Here is a 14,619-nt window from a genome sequence, read left to right on the forward strand (position 1 = left end):
CAAAGCCTTTAAAAGCTGTTAGGTATCGGTATTTAAAGGTCTTTCCGAATAGGAAGTAGGTCAAAAGGGTCGTCCAGAATCTTTTAGAGCCCTTAAAATTGTCACCTCCCTTGTAGAAGTCATAAGGGACTTTAATGGCTTTCAAAAACTCTTAAGTATCTGTGTGGGTTTAGCCGTAAAGGAGATTTAATAAGTGTCTTTAAGAGCCTCGGATTGTAAAAGTGGTAAAACTTTTTCAGAAATTAAAAATTGGTGCAAAGGTCTCCAGAGTTAATACAATTTTATGACGAACTCCTGGAACACCTGACGAAAGTAGCTTAGCCCTTAATATGGGGATGACGTCTGAAGCAAATTCGATATACAACAATATGCATCCTACTTTAAATTCCCCAGGAAACCAATCTGTATCTACGAAGCTATATAAAGATGTTTAAATTGTACTGACATAACATTATTCTTGTACAGCATGTTATATCAGTGGAAAACAAAATTTACATTAAATACAGTACTAAAATAAAAAACAATGCAAACGTCGGCACACGAACAATTCATAATAATCCTACTTGATCAATGTTCTAATTAATACTGGTTCTAAGTCCTACTAATTGAAAAAGGGAATTATATCTCTGTAGTCGCTACCTACATTATCCCACAGTCACTAATCTATCTACTATTTACAATAGTTTACCAAATTGACATTGATTACTAGTAATAATAACCTTCTACGACATTCTTCAATCTCACTTCTATAATGTAGCTAAATGACATCCATACAAAACATGTAAATTTTCCACAATACACGAATATAGTTCTAACCGAAGCAGTTTTGCTCGTCAGAAAAATCCCGGCAGTCGTAGTAATTGTCGCAACGAAGTACGGATTCGATACAGGCTCCATCTGCGCACTGGAACCAGTCAGGGTCCGCACAAATTCCTGGCCAAAGGGGCCAGAACATAATATGTTACGATTTGTTATTAGAGAAATAGAGAATAACATGTTAAACCCCTCATTGCCGAATCTGTTCCGTCATGTTCGTTTTGTACTCACCACATTCTGTTTCGTCAGATCCGTCTTTGCAGTGCGGCGTGCCGTCGCAGACCAAATAGTTTGGAATGCACGAACCGTCTTTGCAGGTGAACTCGTACCCTTGGCAGTGTTTTGTAGGGGGCGCACAGTCAAATTCGTCAATGCCATTGGCGCAATCAGATCTACCATCGCATCTCAGATGTTCAGGAATGCATTTGCCATCTTCACAGCTGAATTCTCCACTTTGACAATTTGTCGCTAGAAAAACATTAAAAATTACAACATATCCAGGGACGCAATGGGACCATCTGATGCTTTTGCTATATGTCAAGCATTGCAATGTTAGATCCAAATTTAGTAGCTACAAAGGCTAAAACAAATCTAAATATCGGTACCAAAATACAGTCTGTTTCTACTCTAAATTTAAGTGAAACGTTTTAAGTCAAAATCAATGGAAACCCGAAGTAAATTTCGCAAAGTAATTTCAACATAAGTCACAAGTCTGGAGGAACATTCTACAAAACCATTAAACAACTATTTAATGACCACGCTAATAAACAAAAGGTCACTTTGCGATAATTTGTTCGAGGTCCCCAGATAGAAACTGATTAGCTCTATTTTCAATTCGGTGCTTATAACAATATAAAACTTACGTATATGACAATATAGCCTACCTGTACAACCTTCTTCATCAGTTCCATCTTGACAGTCTTCAAAGGTGTCACAAACAAATTCTTTTCTAATGCATGACTTGTCGCCACATTGAAATTGATCAGCTTCACAGGCTGCACAATTAAACACATAAAGCATTGGCAGACACAACGATGCGAAATTTATGTACTTACTACTTATTTATGTACGTACCTTAGCGGTTATATGGCCAATTGAATGCATATTTTAACAATGCACCGAATGGTATAGGTAATTAGTTAAATCTATAATGTCTATAAGTAGTTGAATACTTTCAGTAAATTTTGATGAAAGGTTAAACTCGGTCGGAAAGCGAATTAAAAGTGAATACAGACAAAATAAGGGAAGATAAGGAAAATATGTAGATATAAAGAAAAATTAAATGGGGCGATATTCAGAGTTAAGGAAAGGCACAGAGCGGAAGGTAAAGGGAAGTAAAAACAATAAGATAAGAAAATATGGTAAAGCAGAAGTTAAAATTAAAAAAAACTAAGGAAGAAACTAAAAGATAAAATGGAATTAGAAGGTAGCTTAAAGGATATGACGAAATAAAGAAAAAAACCAAGAATGCAAACTGTTATTTAAGACAGCTCGAGAAAAGCGAATACAACATTTTACAAAAGATGCAAAATAGGAAAACTAGGGGAGCACTTGAGGACATCAATGAACATTTTGCAAGAAATGGCCAAAAGAATAATACCTAAGGCTGACGGGGAGTAATAGAAGAACGTTTCACTAAACTGACAATTGGAAAAATAATGGTACAGGAAAAAGAAACGGACGTCAGCAGACAGGAGGAATTCACGGAAACAGAGGGACTGCCTAAAGAATTTATGATTACCATCTTGGGAGTTGAACAAACGTCCAGTAAAAGAAGGATTAATACAAAGCGCATGGAGAAATGAGGAAGAATTAAAAATGGAAGGAAAACTGAATAGGGCAGAGTATTTTTTGATTCGGCATTAGCTTCACTTTTTACAGGCTTTTTATGATATTTTTTTGATATTGTGCACACGGACAGACAGACAGCAATACAACATTATCTCGAGGATTTTTAATAAACAGTAAATTATGCTGATATATGTAGAACAATGAAGAATGAATTAAAGTGAATATAACAAGAAAAACGTCGAAACGGAATTTTGAGTCGTAAGAGGAGGGATTTTAAAACAGTATACGGAATTAGACTCATATGGTGGAAGAAAATAGTAAAGATAAAATGCAGGAAAAGAAAGTTTGAACCGAATCGGTTATAGCGTTTGCCAGTTATCGTGTCCACAAACAGACAGACAGACACTATCGACTCCCCAAGCGAAACAGAAATTTTTCAGAGTAAGAAAAAAAATGGCAGATGTATGAAGTGAAGAGAGTGAAAGAAGCACGTTACCGAAAAATGAAATTATTTAACCGGAGGAAGAAAAGATAAAAAACTAAAAAATAATGGACTTAGAAAATCAGAAGACATTGACACGAATATCTTAAAAATAATCATAAATATTGAAGAAAGTTAAAAGAAAGACAAATCGAGAAGGGGACGAGTTTCATTACGTAAAAGATGATTTATAAAGAAGGATGCGAAGGGAATGACAGCAGAAAGAATGAAAAGGTGAGAAAGAAAGAGCAATAAAGTGAGTGAAAGGGTAAATAAATCTCGACGAAATTATGCCCATGGATAAAGAAAGCAGATGTAACAAGTTAAAGAAGTGCGAACAGTAGAAACAGACACAAATGTCAAAATTAAGCATAGATTTCAGAAGAAAGGGGCTTCAATTCGCAAACAGGGAACGAAGCAGGAAAAAAGAAATTATCAAAGATTGAAAGAAAAGACAAGATAATGGAATTAGAAAAGTTGAAGTCGGTAGGAAAATGGCAGGAAATCAGAAAAGGAGGTAGTGGAACAAAATTGGAATGAAACCGGAAGAGCACTTAAATGATGATAACGAAGAGAGTCAAATTGAGAAGGTGAGAATGATATCGAATCGATTCAATAATGGAATACTGTAATAAAAAAGAGGAGAAGGAAGATAATTACAGGAGGAGGAGGATGTCAAAAAAGAAGAGCATGGAAACGAGATTAATGAATGTGAATAGTTAGCAAAAGAAATTAATGCAATAGAACAAGAAACCAGAGAAGACAAGCTAAGCAGGTACGAAGATCAGAGACAATAATAGCAGAATGGAAGAAAAAGTGGAAACCTAATATGACTGAATTAGAAACGTTGAAATCAGTACGGAAATGGCAAAACATTGCATGGAAAAGGAAGATAGGAGACACTTAGAATGAAACATAACTAAATATATAAAAAAGATACATTCTTTGAAAGGGAAGAGGACAAAATCGAGAAGGAGAGAATTATATCAAGTGAAACAAGCCTTTAATTTGATGTAATGTAATATACAAAAGGAAAAGGAAAAAATAATAGGAGGAAGTAAATGTCACAAAGAAATAATCGTTGACATAATGAAAATGAAAATGGGAAACTGATAAATAATGAAATAACATAACGAAGAAAAATATGATGTAAAAGGGAAGTATAGCAAATTAAGTAAGTGAATTAATTAATGACAAAATGTTCTAATATACGAAGCAACTAGAAAATTATAAAAGAACGAAGAATGTGTCTGTGCCCTTTTCAGGTGCGTTATCACGTTGGAGACTTTTATCTAATGTTTCGCTGTAAAAAAATAAAGAAACAGAAGGTCGCCGGAAGTGAGAGTTTTTACGTTTTTCCCTGCGTTTTTCTTTTTCAAGAATGTGCCTGTGCCATTTTTCTACCCGTTCGGAGCTGTTGATTTTATTTACTGTGTCTAAAGCTTGTGTATAATTTTGCATGTCGAATCAAAAATGAGGACCATAAAATCTACTTGTTGAAATCCCAGCAGTTCAATTAGCTCATATAATTGCAAAAGTTTTCTTGATACTTCTATACTATTTACGACTAAATCTATTCTCAAAAATGCTTTGCGAAGCAGCAAACGTAAAAGTTTTGCTGAAAAGATGCAAAGCTTAAACATCAAAAGCCCCGTACCTACCTTCACATCCGATTTCATCTGAACCGTCATTACAATCTTGATATTTGTCACAACGGAAATCAATTCCAATACAAGTCTTGTCGCCACATTGAAACTGATCAGCCCCACAAGCTATTTCAAAAACACAGCATTAAGCAACACAAAAGTCGTATACATAAGCAACAATTGTGGAATACAGCTATTTACATATATACATCGAATCTAATATGAAAATGGGGATTTGCATGCTTTTCCCACATACTTACCATGATCAAAGGTTAATGAGGGAGTTAGGAAACTGTCACTAGTGACCTGTCCACATTTCAAAGCAGTTCGGCATTCTTGGTAATTAATATTTTATTGCTTTAAATGTGAACAGTACTATCAAGGACAACAGCTACCTAGTATTTATTTAATTTATTAATACCATAGGAGAATACCTAAGTGATCCGAGATTGATTGAATATGTTTATGTATTCAATCATCCTCATAAATATTTGGTTATTTATACCTAATTACTTTTTTAATCCTAGAGTAGTAAATATTAAAATTAGTACGATTTTGACTCTATAACACTAATACCACACGAACGACAACCAGAAATTCACACACAGGTATCATGCTCAAAGATACGAAGTAGGTAAGCAAAGAAATCAACTTTGCACAGTAGCTAACAACAGACAGATAAAGAAGAAACCCATTACAACATCTACCTAATTGTCATACAAAAGTAGGTAAATAAAAAAGGTTAAAAAAACACCTACACACTGGACTGGTGGTAGTATTATGCTCAATAACGCCCGTACATCCCAACTCATCCGAGTTATCTCGACAATCTGGGTAGCCATCACAGCGACGTTTAACATCCAAGCAAACTCCATCCCCACATCGAAAGCTGTCCCCCGGACATTGCAAAACTACAGAATTTACACATATATCTCATCACATAAAATATATAGGTAATAAGCAAACAATATTGGCAACAAATGCACGTACCACAGTCAACCTCATCAGAACCGTCATTACAATCTTTGCGCCCATCGCAACGGAAATCTTCTGCAATGCAATCGCCGTTTTCGCAACGAAACTCGTCGAGATTGCATACGCTACAATTACGTTCGTCTGAGGCATCGACGCAATCAAATATGCCGTCGCATAAGTGACCTTCAATGCAACTACCATCGTTGCATTTTATTTGCCCCTGACTGCATCCTTCTGTGGATTTAGTAGAAGAATAACACATTGTTATTTACAATTTACAAAGTAGTGTAAATATTATTCATTTACAAAGACGTCTACTAGCAGAGACTGGAAACTAGAAGGATTTACTAGTTTTCTATGTAGAAGTTAGTACAATAGAGAAAACAGCGCTACAAAGAGAAAGTTACTGGATAAGTAGAAATACCCACCGACACAGTTAAACTCGTCAGACCCATCGCGGCAATCCATGTAATAATTGCAGCGCAAATGCGAGCTTATGCAACCACCGGAAGCGCACATGAATTCGTTAGCCCTGCAGGCCGGTACTGGCAAACATAAACCAAGCAAATCAGTACACCTTCACCACCTCCACCTCCACATATATTTTTTTAACAGAACAGAAAGTCTTCAAAACTACACCACAGAATTGTTGCAGTAGGTATAATAAAATCCGAACTGTGTCGAAGATGCTTTACTGTCTGTCGAAGGGCTTGCAGCGACGCATGCATGTAAAAGGCCCATTAATGAGAACGGAAAGGGGGGAAAATAAACGAAACGTTTATTCTCCCGCCTTCCATGATTCTGTTGACATGCAACCCTTGACCAGTGTAACAGTATGTGTTGATTGGTTCAAACCTAAACTAAATCTATGGTCATGGGGGAGTCTCCAGTGATATAATAGTAGTAGTATCACTAACAACTTTACAACGTTTATTTATAGGGAATTTAAGAATTGTTAAGGTACTACTTATAGATAGAAGAGTGCCAACATGGCTTTGCGAAACTGGACATACTACAAATCCTTGTGTAGTATTATAGTATGGTAAGATCGTGAAGTGTGTACCTAGCTCCACAATTTACATGTATCTTATATTTAAAACATCCCCAAGACACAAATTAGACAGACCCATATATTTAAAAACGTACAAAACACACCGCTCCGGGTGCTCCGACTATGTACAATATTTATAAATATTTACACCTTACTAAATAAAAGTGTAATGTTACCTGAACCTATTTGTATTTTTATAATGCTGGCAGGAGATGGTGGACAGTAACAGTTAAATTCGTCAGAGCTATCTCGACAATCGTATGTTTTGTCACATCTTTTATGGGCAGGAATACATTGTATCTTGTCAAAACATAACCATTCATTTTCAAAACAGGGTTCTTCGCTGCTCGCATGCCAAGGGAAAGTAGCAAGCGTTGTCGCATCTAGCAGTTTAGTAAATAAATTTGCTTTGCGGATTATAGCAAGAAGAATTTGTCTACATCTACTTCAGAAAAGTAGAAAGATTTAAAGAGAGAGTAGAATAAATGTGAAATAAAATATCTAGCACATCTACTACAGGTTCATTCCAATTTTAGATTGTGTTGATTCACTACAGAGGAAGAACGATCATTGTTGAAAAACCACACAACACACATCAGAGAAAAAACTAAGAATGAAGACAACTAAAGGAAGTTCTTACCATTGCAGTGAAGCTCATCACTGCCGTCCGAACAATCTTTGATACCATCACACACCTTCGATAAGTTTATGCATTCACCATTAGTACACCTTTTTTCGTTGTTCGTACATGATGCTGTTATTACGAAGAAGCATTAAAGGGGTTACATGCGAATAGTTTAAAAATGCAGATTTACGCTTGTGAGCCTAAATCTGTATCTTTAATGAGTGGTAATGAACCATTCAAATATTAAACTAACCACATGATTCTTCGTCTTCTGAGTGAGGACAATCGGAAACTCCATCGCATCGCTTCGAAATACTTATGCAACTGCCATTGTTACATCGAAACTGGTCTTTTTGACAATCGATACAGCCAATCTCGTCCGAACGATCAGGGCAATCGGGTTGTTTATTGCATTTCAGCATTTGATCTATGCAGGTGCCATCACTGCACTGGAACTGGTAGTATCGACAGGTACTCGTGTCTACGTAATTTTTGTTTAGTTTAAATGACGATTTAAGGGGGGAAATAAAAAAGAGGTGATCCTAAGCTTGCGTACTTCTGACATGCCCTACGCTACAACTAATCTATCATCTACAGAGAATCTTCAGTGTGGTTTCTGTAATCGCTGTCACCCCCATAAAACCACATGCCCCAATCATTCAAAAGCAAATCTGATCACCCTATCCATCACCTCTACTAAACTAAATCTCAACACCTTGACTCTAACCACTACCTTGAAAATGTACAAAACAACAATAAATAAAAAGCTATGCATACTAGAACAATTAAGCTCGTCTGAACCGTCCTGGCAGTGTCGTAATCCGTCACACTTCTGGTGCGGTGGTATGCAGTACCCGTTCGCACAATGGAAGTCGTCTGATTTACATGCTGTAAACAGATAGTTTTACCTTCGCGAATTTTCACCAACGTGAAAAAAATGTTAATTACATATAAGAGAGTCGGTTGATGAGAAAGTTAATACACTTAAACATCGATTGGGTGAATCAATGATTTAGGAAACCGCGTTGCTGAAGTAGGCATAAAGAGTATGAAATAGATTGAAGAATGGCAGATGAAGATGAAGCTGAAATACACCAAAATGGACGACACACTTAGAAGAACTTGAAGAACACTTACGACAATTTCGTTCGTCAGACTCATCGTCACAATCGTATTTCCGATTGCAGCGTGCAGATAAGGGTACGCATCTGCCGTTATTGCATCTGAACTCCCGGACGGCGTCACATCGTTCTGTATTACGCAAACATGCGGTAGTAATTAATTATCATTAGCATTACTACAAAAATGTAAAAATAACAAAAAGCAGAGCTACAATATATCAAAATGCAACAGCTAAATGCAAGTGCAAGCTAAAAGAATGCAATCAAATTTCATGCTTTACATTCAAAAGCTGTAAAAAACATTGATTGAACATGTTTATCATGTATACGTAATTGAAAAGTATACAGGGAAGCTTACTTGGACTGCTGCAACCTTCTTCATCTTCCCCACCGTTACAGTCTTGCCGATAGTCGCATCGTTGGTAGATCTCTATGCACTTTCCGTCGTTGCATCTGAATTGTCCCGTGCGGCAAGGCTGAGGAGCTGTAAACAAATATATTGCTTGTAGAAAACCAGAGACCATAATGCTATCAAAATCATCAACTGATTTTTCCGCGGTGAGAAAGAAACATGACTACAAGAAAAAAGCTCTCTAACAATACTTGTCCAGTTCTTTCGACGCTACAAAATTCTTATTAGTGCTAATCCAGGAAAAGGATCCGAGCATTCCGATAAATCCATTTTAAAATCTATTGTCTCTTCGTCGCTTATTTCTCATTCATTTCACTTGAATGCAGCGAAATTAATACCGGTATTACGTCTAACATGGAAAGGTATAGGTAACAACCGCATTTAAATTAATTCGGAATCCTTTGCGAAATCTTGCGTGTGAAATTGGGCGGCTTTCGTATTATTAAGGAAAGTTCTACTTTTGAGCACCCGATGACAGTCAAACAAAGACCACATAAAAGAGGGAAAACGGAATAACAAAAAATATGTAAGAGCTTTTTCAGGCAGAAAATGGGATGTACATAGTTCGAGCTTTATAAAAGGGCTGAACCCTTTAGTAAGACGACTACTAAAAGCTCAACACCTCTATCGCATTACTAACGTAATATAGCAAATTCCGCTGTAGTATAGCTTTGACATTTAACACCAAATTTTAAAGTGGGCGTGGAAATTTCGCAGAATTATATTAGAGAATACATTACAGCGCGAACGAAATTCGAAATGAGTTCTTGATTTTAATTTATATTACGAAAAACTTTAGTTTAACAAACAATATCGGTCTATAGTTAGTTTCTCTAACATTAATTCGTTCCATTGTTACACCAAATTGAAAATTTGAAACGTTTAACGTATCATTATTCAAACGTTCGTCGATCGTAAAATTTTCAATTAAGAAATATTGGTGGCGGACAAAAGTGTTGCTTAAACTTCAGTTTTTCACCTTGGAAACCACACTAAATTTGTTGCATTGTATATGTTCCTAAATGATAAATTAGTCTAATTTAGTAGCACCATTAAAAATTTTGTGGTAAGTCTATCTATAGAGAGCGCTATGCGTGAAGATTATGTCTACAAATAAATCTAAATGAAATAGTTTTATGTACATTGATTATATACATTACGACATGCGTTTATATAAGAAGGTCGAAGTAATGAAGAGTTATTAATTGTCATAAAAAGATGATTTTAAATTGTAACATTATTTCAGCTGGAATCTTCTCGGTTAGGGACCGCGATCTCAGTTCAAACGAAATCTCATAAATTCACTTGCAGCAAATTCTAACATCAATAACTAAATCGATACATTGCAAGAAAGAGAGATTCATCATCAATTGATTATTTAGCACAAATTACATAAGTTATTAAACGCTTATGTATTATAGCTTAGAACAAACATGTGGGGGTTTCTATAATATGGGTCATGGTAAAATGGACATTTTTGATCCTACCAATCATGATTCACTTGATACCTAGCACAATTCCTTAATAGGGACAAAATGGCCCTGTATAGTATATTCACAATGCCTTGATTAATAATCATTCCCAGGAATTCACTTATAATTATAATTATAATTAGTCTGGACTAAGTTTTTTTATTGGATATCCTATTATAATAGGATATCCAATAAAAGACTTAGTCCAGGCAAAAACCTCTAACATAATTTATTTCAAATAAATTAGTTCCGGACCCTAACCAGGTTTTTCATATAGGTGAAATCATTAGAAATTGGGGAAAATAATTAAAACAGCTGAGTTTTTACGTGGGCGAAATCCGCGAAGGTGAAAGGGGTGGAAAGTAGTATTTTGCAATCTGTGTCAGAACTATTCATTTTAGGCGAAAGTGTTCGAAGTAAAGATTGTAGGCAATGAAGAAATAAACAACTGTTGTATCTACACATATTTTGCGTAACGTCAAAAAAAGCCGAAAAACCTGTTTTTTTCGTTTTCTATTTCTAATTTTGCGAAAAAAGATCGTGGGGTCTGAAATTTGGAGGAAACATACTTTTATGACAAAAAAATCAAAATTTCTTGGGTCTATACGAAGATGAGCCGTTTCCGAGATATTCAGGATTTTCGAAAACAAACCATCCCCATTTCAGTGGTACCTACATAGGTACGCGAGGTAGCAAAATTTTCGTAAAGATATCACGCCTGTATTTAAACTTCATGAGGCTTTAGGAAATCCCGTTTTTTCCAGTTTCCTTTTTCCCTGTTCCGTGGAAACTTCTTTCGGAGTACACCTTCATATAAATCTACGTTCTAAATGTCAATTCTCTTTTCGATTGAAAAAACGTAAAATTCCGTTTTTTCCCGTTGCCGTGGGAATTTCGAAAAGTGTTTTATTCCGAAACTTTCGAGGGCGTATGTCCAACCATTCCTCAATGTTTCATCGCAAAAGGATGAACGCTTAAAATAGCCATAAGAGACAGACAGACAGACAAACATTAATTTTTATTTATATAGATAATATCAGACCGACGAACGTTGTATCACCTATCCCGGAGAATCTCTTATACATGGGTACATTGACATTGCCCAACATTTCCATTATAATGGCATTACAGTGCGTACATTTTAAATTAGTTGTGGTTTTGTGAGTTCTTAACTCATGCCGTTTCAGGACATGGTGGTAGCTTGTTGTAAAATCGCACTTGGCACATTTTAAATATTTGAAAGTATTGTAGGTGTTTGCTTTGTACTCGTTCATGTAAGAAAGCTATAGCGGATTATAACGCACATAAAAGAGGAGCTTACTGGCTCCGTGGCACAATAATACGCTCAATTAATAGAATATTGATAGTGGGATGCGTGATCTTTCATCGGGTACAGAGTTCGTTGTAAAAGCACATTTTTAATCTTTTGAAGACTTCTGTGTATACACTTCAAATCTCTTGAAGTAGGTATTGCGTATTAAGCGGCAAACGTTTGTTGGTCATTATTACACATTGCGTGCTATACAGTCAATCGAAATCGCGGTAAATATTAATTTTATAGTTTTTAATTTTGACGGTTTGTAAGATAGAAATTTGATTTGGCGGTTGTTGTCATTAGTTCTCTTATTACTTACCTTTATATAATTTTCTGTCTGTTTGTGTTTTTCTATATTTTAATAGGGTCCCACCCGGAAGAAAAGATGAAACTTTGCATGCATGTAGCATTTATATATGTGCTTTAATGACATTATGGAAACAAGTTAAAAAATAATGCTTCCCTCACCCCTCCCTATTTTGTCTCCTTCATTCTGGTTTTCTTAATTTTCTACAAAAACAGTAGGACTGAGGATTTACTTTTCATCACTTTTGTGATAAAATGAGCTGAAGAGGTTACATACCTTATAGGCTTATACGAGTACATATACTAAGCTAAAATATGACTCCAAATTCATTATGGTAGAAGCATTGGTCCCGGAGTTACAGCTTATGAAGCCAGTACAAGAAAGCCCTTACTTTCTATATGCATCGACCTTTATAGCAACTGCGACAGGAACACTTCGTCCACTCCTTTAGTTAGTTCGAGTTTCTTGAAGCTGTTTCTCTCCGTATTAGGAGACGTATTAGTAAACTACTGCCGTTTTAAACCATCCGAAAAAGTACAAGTACGAGAATTAGTTTGAAAGTTACGAAAGAAGTTGAAGAAGTGAAGTTACAGCGGGGGGCTATTTCTTTGTTTCAATTGTGATTGTACGCCTAATAGGGGTTTCGCAGTGACCAGATGCATTAGGACGTTTTAAAAACTAAGTAGTTTTACAATTTTTCATTTTCACTATCGAACGCGTGCGTGCGGTGTAAAATTGTCTAAACAAGCTTTGCAAGCTTCTCTCTTTTTCAGGGATTTTGTTTCATTTGATTTTATGTGGGTCTAGTGTAGAGCAACTCAATTTTTTCAAATAGAAACCTATACATTCTAATGAATATTTTTTGTTTGAGCTAGGAAGCTGTTCTGTCAAGAATTTGGCACACTTTTTTTCTATAGCCATGGGCAACTAAGTATTTTTTATTTCAGAAAAAGTGGCATCTCATTAGAAACAGGACACAATGATTGGACTATTAAGGGTTGAAGAACAGAAAAGAAGACGAGAGAATACAACTAAGAGGAGTAAGATACCATCAAGTGGATTATTCCCTTATAATATAATAAGAATATGTCAATAAAACATTGCTGTAACACTACCCACTACCCTTTGTGATAGCTATTAGACGCTAAAAATTTTTTTTCAGGAATATGTTGGAGAGAGGAAACCGAGGAGGAAACAATAATTGAATTACTAGCGGTTGAAGTACCTATAGAAAACGACAAACACAATAGTACATCTAGGAGAAACAAAATCCCCATAAAGTGGATTATTCACTTATGGTAGGGTACGCCAATGAAACATTGCTCTATAGTCTATAACATTAACGCTTTCTTTCTAGCCATGAGAAACTAAATATTTTTTTATTTTAGAAAAAGTGGCATCTCATTAGAGACAGGATACAATCATTGAACTATTAAGGGTTGAAGAAGAAAAAAAGACGACGCGAGAATGCAACTAAGAAGAATAAAATACTACCAAATGCATATTATATTATTCCCTTATAATAAGAAAGAATATGCCAATAAACACACTCGCAAAAATAAAAAATATGAAAAAGTATAAAAAATAGTTATCAATTTGCATTTGCCTTAACGATCGATGAATAATTTTAAATGATCTCAAAATGTATAATCCAAATTGGAAACAATGAAGTCGTAAAAGTGAGATCGTTCCAAGCGTTTGCCAAAAATTTCGCGTTCCATTTCATCGCCCTTCAATGACTAATAATAAAATTTAAAAAACAGAATTGCAAAAAGCGTTAAAGTGTGAACATTCCTCATTTATTGCACTGCAGTTAACGACTTAAACATACAGCGAATGTTTGTAATAAATGTTGTTGACCGCTCCCACTTAAAGATTTTAAGTCCACGAATACTGGATGTTGAAACAAAATAAGTACAATTAATTAATAACCTTGATTAAGAAAGAAATCCTTAAAATAAATTCACCCACTTAACGCGAGTACAATAAAATAAAATGCGATGAACTCAAAGTGAGTTGTTGGATTTGCTCCGAAAAAAAAACTAGCACATTTCGCAAACTTTTTTGATACTTCCTCCAATTTATTACGTGGTTGGATGAGGGAGCTAATTTAGAAAAGTTTGTGGCAATATTGTAGAAGTACATTTTTTCAATGTAACCGACATATAAATAGATTTAATTGGTGAATCAGAAATTATAAATATCAATATGGAAATAGGTCGCGTTTATGATGGAAAATCGTAGCAATAAATTATACTTTCACAGTGCAAGTAAAAATGCACAAAACGGCAGTTACGTGCGCCTTACATCAAAGGTAATACGCGGTTCTGTATGTATTTAAAATTTATAGGTGCGACTACATACCACATTTTATGTCATCGATACCTCAACAAAATCATCGACATTGTCATTTACGTGAGCCTATGAATGTAGGTAATTACCAATTGTTATGTGCACAGTGATCTACAATTAAAACGCGAAGGAAATCTAATGAAATCAGAAACACTTCGTCTGCGATTGTAATAAAAATTTAAAATATCAATTGCGATTTAATTAAACTATTTATAAAGAGACCTTTTTGTGTTTTTTATTGCACCATTAAAAAAT

At 35.3% G+C, this 14,619-nt stretch overlaps 1 protein-coding gene across 28 annotated transcripts in view; it reads right to left on the bottom strand.

Annotated features, from left to right (window-relative positions):
• Positions 1 to 14,619, bottom strand: part of LOC116170153 (basement membrane-specific heparan sulfate proteoglycan core protein) — a 173,226-nt gene that overhangs the window by 29,096 nt on the left and 129,511 nt on the right. For 6 of the 28 annotated variants that reach the window (XM_031486346.1, XM_031486345.1, XM_031486351.1 and 3 more), the window contains 11 exons: positions 8,865 to 8,990; positions 8,523 to 8,636; positions 8,163 to 8,273; positions 7,639 to 7,866; positions 7,401 to 7,514; positions 6,138 to 6,254; positions 5,725 to 5,943; positions 5,493 to 5,645; positions 4,750 to 4,860; positions 1,701 to 1,811; positions 1,048 to 1,284 (listed from right to left, as the gene is read on the bottom strand). In XM_031486346.1, coding sequence (XP_031342206.1) covers positions 1,048 to 1,284; positions 1,701 to 1,811; positions 4,750 to 4,860; positions 5,493 to 5,645; positions 5,725 to 5,943; positions 6,138 to 6,254; positions 7,401 to 7,514; positions 7,639 to 7,866; positions 8,163 to 8,273; positions 8,523 to 8,636; positions 8,865 to 8,990 — 1,641 coding nt within the window. Of the gene's footprint in view, positions 1 to 1,047; positions 1,285 to 1,700; positions 1,812 to 4,749; positions 4,861 to 5,492; positions 5,646 to 5,724; positions 5,944 to 6,137; positions 6,255 to 6,936; positions 7,144 to 7,400; positions 7,515 to 7,638; positions 7,867 to 8,162; positions 8,274 to 8,522; positions 8,637 to 8,864; positions 8,991 to 14,619 lie in introns of all 28 variants that reach the window. The other 22 variants (XM_031486348.1, XM_031486350.1, XM_031486347.1 and 19 more) reach the window with 22 other exon arrangements.

This window comes from Photinus pyralis, unplaced genomic scaffold (assembly GCF_008802855.1).
Source record: "Photinus pyralis isolate 1611_PpyrPB1 unplaced genomic scaffold, Ppyr1.3 Ppyr1.4_LG5, whole genome shotgun sequence".
In the NCBI taxonomy this organism is placed as follows: domain Eukaryota; kingdom Metazoa; phylum Arthropoda; class Insecta; order Coleoptera; family Lampyridae; genus Photinus; species Photinus pyralis.